At 37.4% G+C, this 18,700-nt stretch overlaps 1 protein-coding gene across 7 annotated transcripts in view; it reads right to left on the minus strand.

The window, feature by feature from the left end:
- LOC110095063 (ribonuclease H2 subunit A) overlaps nt 1-18,700 on the minus strand; it is a 32,890-nt gene that overhangs the window by 8,864 nt on the left and 5,326 nt on the right. For 2 of the 7 annotated variants that reach the window (XM_028693174.1, XM_028693176.1), the window contains 6 exons: nt 18,303-18,399; nt 18,111-18,182; nt 5,215-5,338; nt 5,060-5,147; nt 4,797-4,934; nt 693-815 (listed from right to left, as the gene is read on the minus strand). In XM_028693174.1, the coding sequence (XP_028549007.1) occupies nt 717-815; nt 4,797-4,934; nt 5,060-5,147; nt 5,215-5,338; nt 18,111-18,182; nt 18,303-18,384 (603 nt within the window). In that variant the 5' untranslated portion in view covers nt 18,385-18,399 and the 3' untranslated portion in view covers nt 693-716. Of the gene's footprint in view, nt 1-99; nt 308-390; nt 493-691; nt 816-864; nt 916-4,796; nt 4,935-5,059; nt 5,148-5,214; nt 5,339-18,110; nt 18,183-18,302; nt 18,400-18,700 lie in introns of those variants that run through there. The other 5 variants (XM_020820468.2, XM_028693175.1, XM_028693173.1 and 2 more) reach the window with 5 other exon arrangements.

Here is an 18,700-nt window from a genome sequence, read left to right on the forward strand (position 1 = left end):
GACTAATTTTCACTTATCATGAATCCATGATATGTATTCTCACTCTCCTACTCGCCCGATGCAGGCGCAGGCTAATTTCCACTAATCTGCTCTCTCATTCTAACTCTCTTTAGCTGCTTGCAGAGAAGCTAGATACACCAAAAGACTGTCCCTCATACATGTAGGCCTGTGAGCTTAATCCATAAATTCGTCTCTTCTGCATTACACCTACCGTCTGCGACCAAATGGGATAGTCAGAATAATCTATTGAAGCTCCAAAGGATCCCTCACCATAAGCCTGACTCTCTCGAAGTTGTATATACTCATCCTACAAAAATAACATATAATTAATCATATAGTATAATTGTCACTTAAAATATTTCTCTTAATATTACAAACTTATATACTCACATAGGCCCTCCTCGCTCACTCGTCCACTCACTGCTAGTCCTCCTAAAGTTTATGAGTATGACTATGCAACTCAACAGAAGTTTGTTCTCTACACAAAAGCTCCTGCAATATACTTAGATTAGTATGCATTGCAACTCAACAGAAGTTGGTTCTCTACACAAGAGCTCCTTCTGCAATATACTTAGATTAGTATGCATAACTCAATAAATTATTAAAATATGTTAAAATTCTTACCAAAAATCAACTGTGCTCAATATGTAAAATTGAGCCCCGAGTATAAAAAGAACTACCCATGCCCATGACGTTAGAAGCTCGATTTTCATTTATTATGATCCATTCTCTTTGTATAATCTAGGCTGCCCCAAGCACTGTTGAGGTCGACCCATACATTCTCTCCAATCCATAGCAGTCGCTCGCCTGTCCTCCTAATGGTTGTGAACATGTCTCACAGGTTAGTTGATCCATGTTTCTCAAAATTAATTCTTATCTTTACATTGTGCTCCAACAACCAGTAGAAAACTCTCTCTATATAAAAAATTAGAAAATAGATTATTTTTTGTTAGCTTTATAAAAATGGACAGATGTTACGGATACAGCTAATCACAAATCTGGATTAAAAAAAAAAGATAATTGACAGCCTGCCTGGATGAAAAAATTCACTATGTTGACGAATTCTTCTATTAACGTCTTACGTACAGGCAACACTCAGTTATGCATCTAACATCTATGATTTCGAATATCCATAACACACTTGAGCTAAAAAATCCTACAACCAAATGAGATTTGTATCAATTTAATGTTATTGCATATATAATTATTTTATTGATTACAAAAGCTATTGTTCTATAACAATCCCTCTTTTTACAATGTAATGCATGTAACACTAGATATTTTATTGGGCAATTTGGATGGTTTAACAAAAACAAGATTTACATAAATAATTACTTATATAATACTAATATAATTTTATATAAATGGCAAACTAAGAATTAACATAAAGCATGCCCTTCCCTTCCCCATTAAGGGTAAGGGAAAAAGGTAAGGGCAAAATTCCTGATGAGATGACCTATGTCAGACCTAAAGGCATTCACAAGCCTCGATAATTGTATGTTGAAATAGTTCAAGAGTTATCGAGGGCTTGCTTAACAATTGGTATGTTAAATAAGTCTAACCCATATTGATAGTTATTACAAGCTAAGGAGTTGGGAGACGACCACATGATATATAAATATGTCAAAATCTAAACAATTATTATATAGCATATATTTCTAATAGTATAACACAAATCATGAACATCATACTAGATCAAACAACTTGTTTTCCTAACACAAATCATGATCGTCATACCAAATCAAGGCCAAAAGGTTCCAAACAAACTTAAATAGTTAAGGGAACCAATACTATCTAATTAGAATCTTAAACTAACTCCACAATTCAACCTTCCAGAGAAGAATAGTGATAATCAAATAAAAGATAAATAATTTCAGCAATAAAATCAATCCAAATCATATGTAATTTTACAAAAAAGTGATATTTCGTAATAATTAACTAAAAGTTGAAAAAATTTTAGCACTCCCCAAAATTTAACAGGACGAAGAGCAACGAAACCTCGTCTAATCAGGCGAAGTCAAAGATTAACGAAGAGCCAGAGTTCAGGCGAAGTCAAAGATTAACGAAAAGCTAGAAACGTCCTGAAGTAGGTAAAGTCTAAGAGCATCCAACAGGTCGGGCAAAGTCAAAGATGAACGATCAAACCGACAGATGCGAAGGCGACGATCCGACAGAGGCTAAGGTGACGAGTTCGAGCAATGAACCGGAGGAGGCGAAGTCGAAGAGCAACGAACAAGCGGGGAAGAGGCAACGAAGTTAAAGAGAGACGAAACGGCGGAGAGCCTACTCGAAGAACAGAGAAAATCAAACCAAGCAAATGAAACGGATGGAGAACAAATCAGTTAGATAAGGTCAGCTTGCGGCGGATTTGCGGCGGCAATTTCCGCCGCAATTTTGCGGTGAATTTCTGATGAGGACATCGTTCAGAGATTTAGACACGTGTACCGACGACGGAATGATAGATCGACGGCTACGGTTCAGCATCTTTACTTTTGATGCATTTTAATGTTTTATTTAGTACTTTTTCAATTTTCCGAGTTTACCCCTATGGGGAGTGTTTTATTATTGTAGCCCGGAGGGCAATTGTGTACTATTCTTTTCTTCATGTTTGAGACCTATATATAGTGGTCTTATGCTTTGTAAGAGGGGATGAAAGAATTGAATGAAAATTTGCTTTGTCTTCTTCTTCTTCTTGTGTGTGCACTAGAGAGAAGAGAGAGTCCAACGTGAGGGTAAGCGCAATACCCACCAGTCATTGGAAGAGTTCGTGGCTCGTGGTTTATTTTCCTTTCTCCTTACTTCTTCGTCATCTCCCTCCGGCCTCTCCTTTCCCTTCCACCGCCGACCAACCTTCAAACTCCCTTCCCTAGATCCAATTCAATTACAACTCCCAAAACCCCACGCCCCGAACTAACCCTTTCACCACCCCAACCCGACGCCAACCCCCTCTCTCTTTCCTTGCCGTCGGCCACCTTTACTCCACGTCATTATGGTGATTCCAATCATCTTAATGACTCCCTAAATTGGCTCAAGCATGAAAGGATGGTGTTAAAATTATTTGAAATTCAAATTCGAATTTCAAAAACTTTCCATCTTTACAAATCCTAAATAAGGAAAGTTTTCAAATTTAAATCCAATCTAAATTTAATTTAGAGAGGATTTATTATTCTCTTTCGTAGTTTGCAAAAGCTTGTTTGGAAGTTATTTAAAACCTCCCCAATCCCCTCCCTCCTCTTATAATGCTATCGGCCCCCTTAATGGGATTCACCCATTGATTTCCTATTAAGTCCCTAAAACTTAGTTGAATTTGAATTCAAATTTTCAAATCCAACTCCCTCCAATTCTCCTAAAATCTGAACTAATTTTAGATTTAATAAAACTCTCTCTCCCAACCCTAATCTAACCTAGATCCCACGTGCCCAAGCCGCCCCCTCTCTCTCTCCTTGGCGCCCCTCCCACTTGCCTCCTTCCCCTTGGAAGCTGACGCCTCTCATGTATTTGGAAGTCAAAAGAAGAAGACAAGCTCCTTCCTCCTTCTTTCCCTTGGTGTAAGGTCGACCCTGAGGTCGACCACAGGTTTGCCTACAACACACAAGGAGAAATCGATATCCTACTTTCTCCTTTCTACGATCCGGATTGGGAATACGAAGAGTCCATGAAGAGCTACGTCAACCGCATCCTCTATTGCCTCGCCAAGAGGATTGAATATCAACAACCCAAAGAACCTTGGCTACTCGTCGGCCGATCAACGTCCTCTTCCCCTCCAGCTACTTCTCCGGCAAACAAGGCCCTACGCGCCACTTGTCTTGTGGTGGCATCATTATGATTGCTTCTATTGTTCCTCCGCTAAACCCAACCTCAAGAGCGAGTGAGAAGGAACTCATGGTAAAAATTTCTTGATGTTACGTCATGGATTTTTGTTTATTTGCTATTAGTCTTACTATTTTGATTTTTGTTATTTTCAATTGTCTTGTTACTCTCTTTGTAATCGATTGCTATTACTTAATCTCCTAACGGAAAGTCCTACGAATTCGACTTAGTGAAGCATTCGTTTTAATTAGCAACGTTAATGTTCAATCTATTGTTAAATTTCAAAACAACTCTTGTTCACTTGCATATTTCACATCAATTTCCATCGTAAATTCGCCGGAAAAGTTATCCAAAAATTTTAGTGAAAATTTAGATGAACATTATTCTGTCATCATTTTCGATGAACATTATTCCGCTGGAAATATTGTTGGAAATCTTTGTTTTTCCTATAGTGACTGGTGCCCTTGCATCCTAACTTAAAGTATAAATTCTGGCACTAGCTAAATAGTTTTTGTCAATAATCAAAATAAAACAATGAAGCAGCAATACGTCAAAAGCATTCATCATTATTACTACTATCTTTTTTAATTTTTACACAAATAAACAAATGCATTCCCGTCACCAATGATTAAACAGTATGCGTATCTCAAGAATGTCACAGAACGAACTAAAAGTTGTTTAATTCTTTCGCATTTGGTATCAAATTTACTAGCTAAAGTAAAAAATGGTAGCATGGGTGTCCATAAAAGCAAAAAAAGCGTGGTGGCCTATGGAAGGAGCCTTATCCAAATTGGCTCATATTTAATCTATTCAATATTGCAATCTAATAAATTTAAAAAAAATATGGAGGAGAAATGACCAGAGGATAAAGAAAACTGTCACCTAATAGTTGGGATGTTCTACTGATGATAATAACGATGACTTATGGAATTTAAATTTTTAGCAGACATCATATCACACAAGTTTTTTAAGAAAAAGATTTCCACCTTTGCGACTATGCTCGCTCCGCTAACCACTGGATAGAGACTATCAGCTCTCTTCGCCACAAGAAATTTTACACCTGGGAATAATTCAGACAACTTGGTGCTATACTTTTCCGTATCTCCAACAGTATCTACAAAAACCTTTTCAGCGAAAAACTCCATTGATTAGGAGCAAAATATACAAATCCATTGAGGAAAAAGGAAAAAGACAGGATATTATTCATTAGATTCAACCACAAAAACATTAAATTAGAATAGATATTTACTTCACTCAATAGAACTCCCATGCCAAGAACCCTTCTGACAAGGCCAATAGCTGAGTTGTGTGATATTTCATTCAAATTAATCTTCTCCCTGAGTCATCAAGAAATTAAGTTAAAAAATTTTCCCAATGAAGGGTGTATGGTTAGCTAGCACTCACTTTTTTAGCATCTTAGCTGACAATTCCCTAGGGCTTATGACATCAACTTCCCATCCAATAGAGGTATCAGCTTTTAAGTTCTCAAACAGTTCTTCCCTTTTTTCCTCTTTCAAAGTTTTAGAATCTGCGATGCAGAAATATATATATATAGCTTCTTATAACAGCAACTTAATTAATTATATAATTTATGTACCTTCATCTAATATATTTAAGTTAGTCAACAAGTATGCCAGAAATAATGATAGCTATTATACAAAACAACAGATAATGCTTAATACTAATTAATGATATAATTTATATGGCTTAATAACATGCAATTCTAACCTTTGTCAAAAGGTTCAACAAATATGACAAACATTTCAGAATACAATACTGCAATTATACAAAACAATTAACCATTCCAGAAATAATTCCATAATATCACTCTTTCAATTCAAGGTGAAATATGCTATCAAAATAGAGCACAGAAAAACTCGCTGTGACCACTAAAATTGCATGTTCAAATTAAAAAAAATGTTCTCTCTCATATGAAGCAGTTAAGCTGCATTCACCCCCTCGTAGACCAAGCAATGGTGGGAGCTTAGAGCATGACCTACAAGAAATCATATGATCCATCATGTATAAGAAAAATATGTCAAGTCTAGAGACTATCTATGTTGGTATGGAAATTTTTGTTTTTAAAACTACGAAGTTAAAATGGAAATAATCTCATACAGAAATGATTGATGGCTAATAGTAGGACTTGCATGGCAATTGATAAAATACCAGAGATGATTGACTGCATAATGATGCTTGTACCAGCCTATGTTGCACCGATACGGATACGGCGACACGGATACGACACGATACAGATACGGGACACGTCAATTCTTAAAAATAAAGGATACGGGTACAGCACGGACAAGGCATTATAATTTATAAATCATATATAAAAATTAAGAAAGCAATCAAAGCATAATATTTGAAATTACAAAAAAAATGAAAGTAACATCATTTGTAGCCTTGTAGCTTATAATATCAAAATAAAAATAAGTATTAAATGTCTAGTACAACAATAAAAGCATAAACATAAATTGTCTATCACATGAAGTTTCAACTATTCAATACAAGGAATGATGTGATCAGTTTCTTCAGTGGTTTGTCTTTGAACTTCTATATCATCTTCAATAAATATCATAGCTTCTAATTCAGGCTCATCAAGTGAAAGATTAGCAATTTCTAATATTCCCATATCATCAAGAGACTCAAACTCCATCTCGGAAATGAGAGAACCTCGCTCGCAGCCGCAGAAGTAAATATGATTGGTCTTTTTTCGTATTTTTTTTTATTTTCAAAGGACACAAGTATCGGATACGCGCGGACACAAGTATCGGATACGTGTGTCCTTTTGAAATTAAATAGTATTTTAATTAGATACGGCAAAGTCGCATCCGACAAGTATCGGAGGCGTATCTGTTATCGGATACAGTACGCCTTCATAAATAGGTGTATCGGTGCAACATAGGTACCAGTATAGTAACGGGAATAATTTTTCTATTTCAAACATCCAAGTGGCACCTTTTTGTCAAACATTTCCTAAACAGTACTAATACCATTAAACATGAGAGTGCTAGAAAAATGTCATAATAATACATTTTATATGATAATATCTTCAATACAAAATGTAGAGTTGATAGGAAATACTTGAGTTCGCAATTAACCCTAAAGGGAAGTACTTGAGTTCGCAAGCAATCCTAACAATAATCGGTAAAATAGCGAGCAATATTCAAGAACATTGATGAAAATAATCAAAAGCAATAGATATTTTTATAGAAATCAAATCAAAACAAGCACAAGCAATGATAAAAGTGATCCTTAATTCAAGAGGATGATCATTCTCTCCCAATCTCTAGATGATGAATCTAGAGCCAAAGACCCCAAGGAAAACTACAAGAGAACAATAATCAAGCATACCCTAACCCTCCCCTCTCATTCCTATTTATAGCATTAATATTCTAATAAAAATAAAAATAAAATCCTTTATGGAATAACCCCCCCCCCCCTTACTAAAAATAAATTATTTTAAATATTTGTTTTGGGCGGCAACCAATAAGGTTGTGGGCCCCAATGCTTTAGGGGGCTAAGTGGGAAGCAGCTTGTGTCCGCCTCCTGTAGACTTAGACCGGCCCTTGCTGGATCGGTTGAGCCGGTTCAACCTAAATCGGCTTAACATTGCTGCCCTCCCAAAGAATAACCTTGTCCTCAAGGTGAAAATTGGGAAACAGATTTTTCACCCTTTCATAAAGTTCCCATGTGGCATCGTAGTCTGGCAGGTTTTTTCACTTAATCATCACTTCTTTTGCTTCATCTACCTTCTGGCAAACCCCTATCAGCTCTAAGGGTTCCAAAATCACTTCTAAGTCCTCCATGAGTGTATTCGATAACATTGAGCTGGCCACGTAATCTCCAATTGCCCTTCTCAACTATGATACATTAAAAATCGGATGTATAGTCGTTGTTGATGGTAGCTTCAGCAGATACGCAACTGCTCCAGTCTTTTCCAGACCTCATATGGCCCAAATTATCGTGGGGCAAGCTTCTCATTTATACTGTTGGCGAATGATTTTTGTCTATAAGGTTCGAGTTTCAGAAACACCTTTTCCCCTACCTCAAACTGGATGTCTCTTCTATGTCCGTCAGCCTGTTTCTTGATAATTTGTTAATCTCTCAGTAGATGTCTTTTCAATTCTTCAAATACTCTGTCTCTCTCATCTAAGTACTCTTCTATTGATGAAACTGACTCTATCCAAAGTACACTAAGTGGGTGGGTCTCTTCCGTACAACTTAAAATGTGTCATATGTGAAGCCGAATGATAGGAGTGTTGTACTAATAATCCACCCAAGATAAATATTTGGCCCATAACTTGGGTGTCTCCGATACAAAACATCTGAGGTAGGTCTCCAAGCTTCTGTTGACCACTTCTATTTGACCGTCCGCCTGTGGGTGATAGGTCGTGCTCATCTTCAGAATAGTCCCCTGTAATCTGAACAACTCTCTCCAGAAATGGCTGAGAAACATCTTATCTCTGTCTAATACTCTCGCCTCTGGTACCCCATGCAATCTGACCACTTCTCTGATGAAAGTTGATACCACTGTCACTGTGGTGTATAGGTGTCGTAGAGGGATGAAATGAGCATACTTGCTCAATTTGTCTACTACCACCAAAATCACTGTGAATCCTTCTGAACGCGGTGCCCATCTATGAATTCCATGGATAACTCTTCCCATACCTACCCAAGTAAAGCCAATGGCAGTAGTAGTCCTCCTGGTGATATAGTCAAGTATTTGTTTCTCTGGCAGATCTCACATCTGGCCACCATCTCCTACACATCTTTATGCATTCCCTCCCAGTATAGTTTTGAGGCTAATCTCCTGTATGTCTTTAGCACCCCTAAATGACCCCCCACAGCGCTCTCATGGAACTCTCAGAGTAAGAATGGAATGTAGACTGAAGTCTAGGGTATCACAAACCTCCCTTGATACAGAGTCGATCCCCCTCTAATGAAAAACCTGGATGGCTACTCCCTTCCTTCTGTAAATCGACTATGATCTTCCCCAAATCCTTATCCCTAACACTCTCCTCCTTGATGGCCTCTCAATCTAACTTCAATGGAATTGATACTGCCATCGCCTGCAACTCTCTCATGCACCTGGACAAGGCATCTGCTAGTTTATTCTCCACTCCTGGCTTGTATTAGATTTCAAAATCATACCTCAATAATTTGGACAATCACCTCTGATGTTCCTCTGTCACCATCCGTTGCTAACAAATATTTCAAGCTCCGTTGATCCGTCGTGACAATGAAGTATCTACCTAGTAGGTAAAGCCGACACTTTTGGATAGCTACGATGATGGCCATCAACTCCCGCTCATATACTGATTTCAGCCTGGCACTAGCTTTCAGCACCTGGCTGAAATAAGCAATTGGTCGACCACACTGTATGAGTATTGTTTCCGGTCTGTACCCTGAAGCATCTATCTCCACTACGAAGACCTAGGTGAAGTCTGGTAATGCTAAAACTAGTATAGTCATTGCTCTCTTCAACCTCTCAAATGTTGTTGAAGCCTCCTTTCCCCATAGGAAGCCATCCTTCTTCAGTTGTTATGTCAATGGTCATGCTATCGTGTTGTACCCTTTTACAAACCTCCAATAGTACCCTGTTAGTCATAAGAAACCTCTCAACTCATTCAGGGTCTTTGGTAATGGTCATCTCAATATAGCCTCAATCTTTGATTGATCAGCTGCCACCCTATCCTTGGATACAATGTGACCAAAGTATTCCACATTCGTTTGGTCAAAGCAGCACTTCTTCAAATTGGCCTTCAGTTGATGCTCCTATAATAGCTCCAACACCCTCCTCAGATGCTCCCAATGCTCTTCCTCTGTCCTGCTGTGAACTAGCATATCGTCAAAAAATACCAAGACAAACTGCCGAAGATAAGGTTTGAATACCTTATTCATAAGTGACTGGAATGTGGCTGGAGCATTAGTGAGGCCAAACAGCATCACTAGGAATTCATAATGCCCTTCGTGAGTTCTGAAAACAATTTTTAGCAGAACTTCCTTCTTCATTCTGATCTGATGATATCCTGATTTCATATCTATCTTGGTAAACATCACCGCCCCACTTAATTCATCTAGCAATTCATCAATTACTAGTATAGGAAACTTGTCTGGTACATTTTTCTTGTTAATTGCCCTGTAGTCCACACAAAATCTCTAGCTACAATCTTCTTTTTTTTCACTAGTAACATGGAACTAGAGAAAAGACTGATACTTGGTCTAATGATACCTGCCTCTAGCATCTCTCTGATCAATTTCTCAATTTCATCCTTTTGAAATTGAGGATATCGATAGAGCCTAACACTGAAGGGTGACACACCCTCCTTCAGATAGATAGCGTGCTCCTGCTCCCTTGGTGGTGGCAATCCCTGAGGTGGCTGAAACGCCTCCTGGAATTGTTGTATCCGTGGTTGTATGAAGAGGAGTATCTCCCCTTCCTCCAGTCTAACTCCCTAAAACCTGTGCAGCTCAACCAAGTAGCCTTTCCACGCCTCTTTGATATTCCTTACTATAATCTTGAGAGACACCATGGAATTGGATAACCCTGTATCTCCCCTGATCATCACCTTCCTTCCATCCACCATTAGCTCCATTATGAGGGCTCCCCAATTGATTTTGGTGTCTCCCAAGGTCTACTACCATTTCATTCCCAAGATGACTTATGTACTCCCTAGCTCCAATGGAAGAAAGTCCTCCCTTATCTGAATCCCCTGGATGGTTAACACCACCCCTCTACAGATCCCCTGGCCTTTTTTAACCTTCCTAGTGCCCTTCATCACCCCATAACAACTAATGTCCACCATTTTCACTCCTAGTTGGTTGACGATCCGAGTATAAAGGAAATTATTGGCGGACCCACTATCAATCAGAACCACCACCTCCTGGCCCTTTATCTCCCCCTTCACCTTCATAGTATGATTCGTAGTTAATCCTACCACAGAGTTCAGGGAAACCTCTGCTAGATCTAAATGCAGCTTCATCTCCTCTTCCTCCTCTAAACCCCCTTCGACTCCCTCAATTTCCTCGTCATCACAAATGGTGAGAACTTGAAGAGTTTGGTCTCTACACCTATGGTCTGAAGTGTACTTCTCATCACACCTGAAGCACAAACCCTTAGCCCTCTTCTCCTGCATCTCCTTCTTCGTCAGCCACTTGGAATAGCCCCCATTTTCACCTCTTAATGACTTCTCCCTGGGGTCTTACGAACCCCTCTTGTTATATAACCCTTGGGTGCTAAGTGAGTAATTGTCATCCGGTACGTGCCTCCTAAATTGCTGGTCCTGACTCCTTTCTTATTCTTCTAATTTTCTACCAACTGGGATAACTTTATGACCTCTCCCAAGTCACAGGGCATCATGACTTTTACCGCCACTCTGATCTTTGTCTTGAGCCCCTTCATGAAGTTTCCCTCTAATGTAGTCTCTAATAATCCCTCTACCCGACTGGCCAGGTCTTAAAACTTCTCACGATAATCTGTCATTGATCCATCCTGAACCAATGCAAAAAACTGTTCATAGAAGTCCCCTCCCCCATCGATTTGAAAACGTTATAAAAGTCCTTGAAGACTCTCCAGCTCCGTATAGGTCTTCTTTTGTCTCTCCATCGAAACCATGACAACGCCTTCCCCTCCAAACAAAGGCTTGCTACTATCAGTTTCTCCTCATCCATCAACCTATTAACAGCGAAGTACCTCTCTACTTTATAGATCCATCCGTAGATGTCCTCCCCTTCGAAAATTGGCATCTTCAGCTTCCTTATCTTTTGATCTCCCTGTTTCCCCTTATTCCTCCATAGTTTCCCCTTTCTTAAGTGTTTGGCCTCGCCCAAGTCTCCCAATCTTCCCTTCCCTTTACATTTCCATACCCTCCTTCGAAATCAGCAACTCGACGGCCATAATTTCCTTCCCTATGTTCCCAATCAGCACCCCTTTGCTCCTACCTTCCATACCCATACATTTCCCCAAGCCTACCTCCTCTCTCCACCCTCTAGAAAGGTTCCAAATGGGGTCTTCTTTCTTCTCCCTCTACGATTTCCACCTCGTCTTCGTCCCTACGTATTTCAGAAATCTTATTCTTTCCTTCTGGCCCTTTTGCCCATGAAGTCGTTGAGTGGATGTAAATTTCCAGCATCTTCTTCATCATATCCCGTAAATCTGCTACTTGCACTTCCATGGAGGAAATCCTATCCTCCATCGTTGTATTGATTTGGTTCATCTCCCTTTCAAGTCTTTTTTTCCAGTGCATCTACTTTCTTGGTCGCCATCTCTATCCAGATTTCGTAGATTCAAAAAATATGGATTTGTATCATTGAAACAGCAACTTTCTTCTTTACCAGTCAAAATTCAGCCGCTGAAATTCGCCAAAATCAGCCCACCGTCGGTCCCACGACTTGCTTTGATACCAATTTGATAGAAAATACTTGAGTTCGCAAGTAACCCTAAAGGGAAGTACTTGAGTTCACATGCAATCCTAACAATAATCGGTAAAACGGCGAGAAATATTCAAGAACTTCGATTAAAGTAATCAAAAACAGTATATATTTTTATAAAAATCAAATCAAAACAAGCACAAGCAAAGATACAAGTGATCCTCAATTCGAGAGGAGGATCGTTCTCTCCCAATCTTTAGATGATGAATCTAGAGCCCAAGACCCCAAGGAAAACTACAAGAGAACAATAATCAAGCATACCCTAACCCTCCCCTCTCATCCTTATTTATAGCATTAATATTCTAATAAAAAATTCCTTTATGCCTTAACCCCCCCTCCCTCTCCTTACTAAAAATAGATTATTTTAAATATTTGTTTTGGGCGGCAAACAATAAGGGTTATGGGACCCAATGCTTTAGGCTGCTAAGTGGGAGGAGGCGTGGGTCCGCCTCCTATAGACTTGAACCGGCCCTTATTAAGCTGGTTGAGCCGGTTCTACCTGAACCGGCTTAACAAGAGCATCAATAGATATCGGTGAAATATCTTCAATATAACAGTGGATTGAATAATATTTCAAGCCATCAAATCTTGGCACAGTGGATTGAACAATAATTTAGAAAAAAAGATTTTGATGAAGGAGTTTTCGCACAAGATCGAATAATACCCATGAGGAATAGATGAACATTATGTAATATAATTGGCGGTAAAACCATCATTTTAGATTGCAAAAAACAGTAAACAATAAGAGTTGAGTGGGTAAAATTGTGCAATGCTTTGAAAGTATCATATAATAAGAGAATATCTTGAAAATTCAAGATATATTGAATAAAACTTTAATAAGATAGGCTATAATTTATGGAATTAGATGTTGAAACACAAAGATTTCACTTATAACAGAGCTGAGTGCTGAAGAAATGAAAATGTTTGATAAAAATATAAAGACTAAAATCATACACAAAAGACAAAGCATGTGTGTATGTGTGTGTGTGTGGGGGGGGGGGGGTGCGAATGAATCTATTATTAATGGATTTAGATAAAAAATTAGAAAGACAGTTACCTAATTGAAAATAGAAGCAGTTTTTTACATAAAGCCTTTATCTATTTCACTAATAGTGATACTCTATAGTCTTATTCATTTCGAAAGTGATATACCCAACTTATTATAGTCACTTGAATTGAATTGTCAAGTGGACTAAAGATATTATTGGTCAATCAATGGTGATGACAAACACTGAGGCCTTTCATTTAGGATATGAAATTAGGATTGAAGCATGGATAGGGGATTAGAACTTAGTTTAGCTTGGAATGGCTGGGGACATGTGTGTAGATATATGCCAGAGTAGATGGTTGTGATTTGATAATTCTAAGGGCCTTTTAGTGTAAGAAGAGCTTCAAGACCATGTCTAAAAAAATTTTACATAGTCAATTGATCTAATTTGGCTTTATATAATCATTGAAAGAGGCTTGGGGGTATGTAAATGCCGTAATGATTTAGAAATGCTAGGTGGGTGTGTGGAAATCAGTTTTGGAGTAGTTGATGAAGTTCGAATGGGTTTAAAGGGTGATGAACTAGTAATGCCAAGACTACGTCACTAGGATCCTTATTCTAGCTGAGAGCCTCTAATGATAGGTTTGAATTTTTTATGGTTGGGAGATTGGGGAAATGGCTTAGGATGATGTTAGAAATGTAAGGGAGAATGCGGAAGATAAATTAGAAGAAGCAAAAGAGAAAACAGCAAGTAAAATAAATAATACTCAGCCCTCCCACTCCCACCAACCACTAGCATTAACACTGCATGTAGCAATTAGGAATAGATGGTGAAGGAGAGTCCATGAATTTGACATCGAATTGATGTAGCTTAAGGAAAATGATGAACCAAAGCTTCCAATTGTCCTACTGAGATACTAATAATAAAGCGAACAATCTTGGTGGGTTAATGAAATATTATTTGAGGCAGTGGACTAAAGATATTATTGGCCAATCAATGGTGAAGACAAAAACTGAGGCTCTCAATTTAGGATTTGAAAACTAGGGTTGAAGCATGGATAAGGGATTAGGTTGTTAGTTTCAATTGGAATGGTTGGGCATATGTGGTTGGGTATATGTGTGTAGATATATGCCGGAGTAGATGTATGTCTTCTAATAGTTTTAATGACCTTTTAGTGCAAGAGCTTCAAGACCAGGTCTAAAAAACTTGGCCGATTAGTGTAGTTTGGCTTTATGGAATTAGTGGAGGTAGGGGGAATATAAAGGCTGTAATAACTTGGGAATGTTAGTTGGGTGTGTGGAGATCAATTGTGGAGATCAATTGGTGAAGTTCAGATGGCTTTAAAAGATGTTAGAAGTAGTAAAGCCAATACAAGGTCATTAGGATCCTTAATTTGACTGGGAGCCTTTATTAATGAGTTTGAATTTTTTTATGGTTGGGACTTGGGAGCTTGGAGAAATGGCTTGGGATGATGTTAGAAATATAGTGGAGAATATGGAAGATAAATTAGAATTAAAAGAGTAAAAAAACAAGTAAAATAAATGATACTCAGCCCTCCCACCAGGGACTGCCTACGCCAGCTACCACGCACCAAGCCAAGATGAATTCAATTCTCATTTTTTTTTTTTTCAAAACAACCAAAGATCCATTTCATTCCTTCAAATCAATATTTATTCAATACATCAAATTCCCTAATTCAAAATTCTAAGGAAAAAAAAAAGAAGAAGAAAGGCAAGAGGACCAACCACACTAACGGAGGGAGGAGGTTGAAACCACCCCAACTTCCTCCTATTTTTAAGCAAGCTCAATTTTGAATGCCTTGACTTGCTTTGGCCGCTATAGACTTCCCTTATTCATTCTACTACATAACAATATAAAGGTGCTTTTTCATATGATTTTAGAAATTAAAGGATAATAATTTAAATTTTTTTTGCTAGAATTTTGAAATCCTCTTTAAATTTTATTACAATTTTTTCAACTCCACGTGAAGGTTCTTTATTTATGCGTGCATGAAGATGCTATCCTAACCCTTGATTTGATCATGATCTTTTGATCTTTATTTGGTGATAGGGACTTCAAATTCAGCTTCATGTTCAACATTACAAATAGCTATTATAAGACTAATAATGAGACAATAATGTGATGATCAATAAGGTGAAAACCTGAGACATTTGATAAAAACTAGTAAAATGTAAATAATAGTTATATGAATATAATGTATGGCACAACAAAAAATAGAGAACTAAGTTAAAAATATGATTATTTGAGCAAGATCTTTAAGTTGTATTCAGTGTCAAAAAGAATAAAACTTGACTCCAATTCTGCATTATATACGAGCATCAATAATTGTTTACCTTCCCTCACAACATCCAACAATTTCTAAGAAACGGATGAATCAAAAGTGCACTATGATTTGTTCAATTGTAAACAACAACGATATAAGGAAATGGCTCATTTGGTTTCTTATAAACAGAAAAACATTTTTAAAAAGGATAACTTTAGTTTTCACTTATCTTGTGTATAAAACAAAAAACATTTCATTTAAGACTGGGTCTATAGAACTTAACATCAATGTTGATTAAGTGCATACAACCAAATGGTAGATGTATAAAATTTACTATTTTTAAATGTGATTTCTAACTTCAAGATACCAAATAAACCCTATGTTGATTGTTTAAATGCAAATAGTCACAAAACCATATTTACTAGCCTTGATAAGCCTCCATTTAACCCAAATTTATTTTCTTTACTTCATTTCAAATAAACTCATTGTACTAATGACTTTAAAAACAAGTATTATACAACTTTTTAGACAATTATGAAATTTAGCACTTTTATTTCATGTTATCACCTACTTGGCTTACATAACTTTTCAACATAAAAGTTGTTAGACCTGATGATATTTCAATAGAGGTGTGAAAATGCTTAGGAGATAGAAGAAATTTCTTCGCTTATAAAATTTTTCAATATTATTTTGAATAGTAAAAAGATGTCGGATGAGGAGTGTCTTGATTCCTATTTTTAAGAATAAAGGATGCACCAGAGTGTGCAAATTATAGATAAATTAAATTAATGTGCCATACATTAAAATTATGGGAGAGAATTATTGAGCATAGGTTATGACATGATACTAAGGTTTCTCAAAATCAATTTGGATTTATGCCAAGTAGGTATGCTATAGAAACTATACATTTATTGAGAGGTTTGATGGAGAAGTATAGAGAATAATGAGGATCTACATTTGATATGTATTGATTTAGAGAAAGCATATAATAAAATTTCAAGAGAAGTGCTTTGGAGAGTTCTAGAAAAGAAAGGAGTTAATAATGCATATATTCAAGTCATTAAGGATATGTATGCAAGAGTTGTTACTTGTGTTCAAACAAGTTGTTTGACCAAGTATTTTCCTATTTCAGCTATATTACATCAAGGATCAGCTTTAAGCACATATCTTTTTATTTTAGTCATGGATGCCTTACTAGACATTTACAAGAGGATGTAATCTAGTGTATGTTTTTTGCTGATGATATTATTCTTGTTGATAAGCCTAGAGAGGGAGTTGAAGGGAAACTTGAATTATAGAGGTCAACCTTAAGAGTCCAAAGATTTTCGTTTAAGTAAATCTAAAATCGAATACATGGAGTAAAATTTAGTAGTGATAGAGCTAGTGAGGAGTTGTGACTTTGGGCAATTAAATCATTAATAAGACTACATGTTTTAGAAATCTTGGGTCTATTGTTCAAAGTGATGGTGTAATAAATGGAAAATTATTAGTAGAATTCAAGTTGGATGGTTGAAGTGGAGGAATGCATCGAGCCTATTGTGTGATAGAAAAGTACCCCTCAAACTTAGACAATTGTATAATATGGTGGTAAGACCTGCAATGCTTTATGGTGTATAATGTTGGCCAATAAATGAGAAGCATAAAATTAAGCCTAGTGTCGCAAAGATGAGGATGCTCAGTTGGATGAGTGGCTTCACTCTTAGATACGTGAAAAGGTTGGAGTAGTTCCAGTGACAGATAAGATTAGAGAGAGTCTCCTTGGATGGTTTGGACACATAAAATGTCGGCCTTCCGGTGACTCGGATAGGAGTAGATGTATTGGATTTGGCCTATGATACGAAAGGTAGAGGTAGATCTAAAAAAACTTGACTATAAAATATTAGAAATGATCATATTTATTAAATTTAAATGAGAATTTGACTCTTGACAAGACACAATGGATGAAAAAATTCATATAGCCAACCCCACTTGGTGGGATAAAGGCTTGATGTTGTATGTTGTATGTTGTGTCTACTTGGAATATATAAGTCATATTCAACAATCTAAGTGCACTATAAGATGGTTTTGTTGGGTCTCATCCCATTTTCGATACAGTATTGATGGCTTGAACTTTAAGACTAACAGAAAGCTGCAACATATTTAATTTTCTCTGACTGTCATACAGACTTGAAATTATTTACAATATAATGGACATAACCTAAAGTTTAATATGAAGCCTTAGGCTTGTGGAGAAATACAGACATGACTATGCTACAATAATGCAAGCTGTGAGGCCCTTCAAGTTTCTACAGATTTATCTTACTGATTTTGATGCTAACAATCCAAACACGACTGGCTATCCCCAACATTCAAAGACAGCCTATGATTGGATCTAATAGAACCTGTAATTCCTTCTGCTAATAAAATAAGGAAAGAAAAGAAATTTCATCTAGCTTCGCACTAGTAATAGAGAGACTGCTAATAAAGCTGAAAGATAACTTTGATATTTATGGCCAGGGCATGATAAACACTGTAAAAAGCATTCAGATAGATAAGAAAGTAAAAAAGCATGCCAAATCAGATTCATAGATCAAAAATTAAAAATTAAAAACCTGCGAATTTGAGGGTCACCAAAGTATTCTGGTAAGAGAGTGGGCAATACAAACATCCATAAACCATTGGACCTGCAGCATAGAAGATCATGTAAATCCAAGTCATAATCAACCTAATGCCCCATGAGCAGCTAGGAAATATTAATAGTAAAATAAGAAAGGAGTCCTTATACAGAGGGGGCAAGAGGAAACCTAGAACAGGGCCTCTTCCAGCTTCGTCGATGCCCATGATGCATGGCTTTGATGCCCATTTCAGCAATGTAGATGATCCCATCTTCCTTGTTCACACCTACCCAATTGACACTCCAGCAAAGCAATAGAGTTGAGGTGAATTCTTAAAAATTCGACCCTAAACAATGCAGATGAAAAGAGCTATACACATGAAAGTCATCCCATTATGTCCTGAAAAAAGTTAAATGTTATGCCGGTTCACCCTGAACTGGCCCAGCCAGCTCAAGCGCCGGCTCAAGTTTATAGGAGGCGGAACATGTCTGCCTCCCCTGCTCTTGCCCGCTCACATGGTGGGCCCCAACTAGCATAATGGATTTCAAATTCAAAAGGAGGGGGCGGTTAGGTCTTGGGAGGGAGAT

The sequence above is a fragment of the Dendrobium catenatum genome, unplaced genomic scaffold, assembly GCF_001605985.2.
Source record: "Dendrobium catenatum unplaced genomic scaffold, ASM160598v2 fragScaff_scaffold_231, whole genome shotgun sequence".
In the NCBI taxonomy this organism is placed as follows: domain Eukaryota; kingdom Viridiplantae; phylum Streptophyta; class Magnoliopsida; order Asparagales; family Orchidaceae; genus Dendrobium; species Dendrobium catenatum.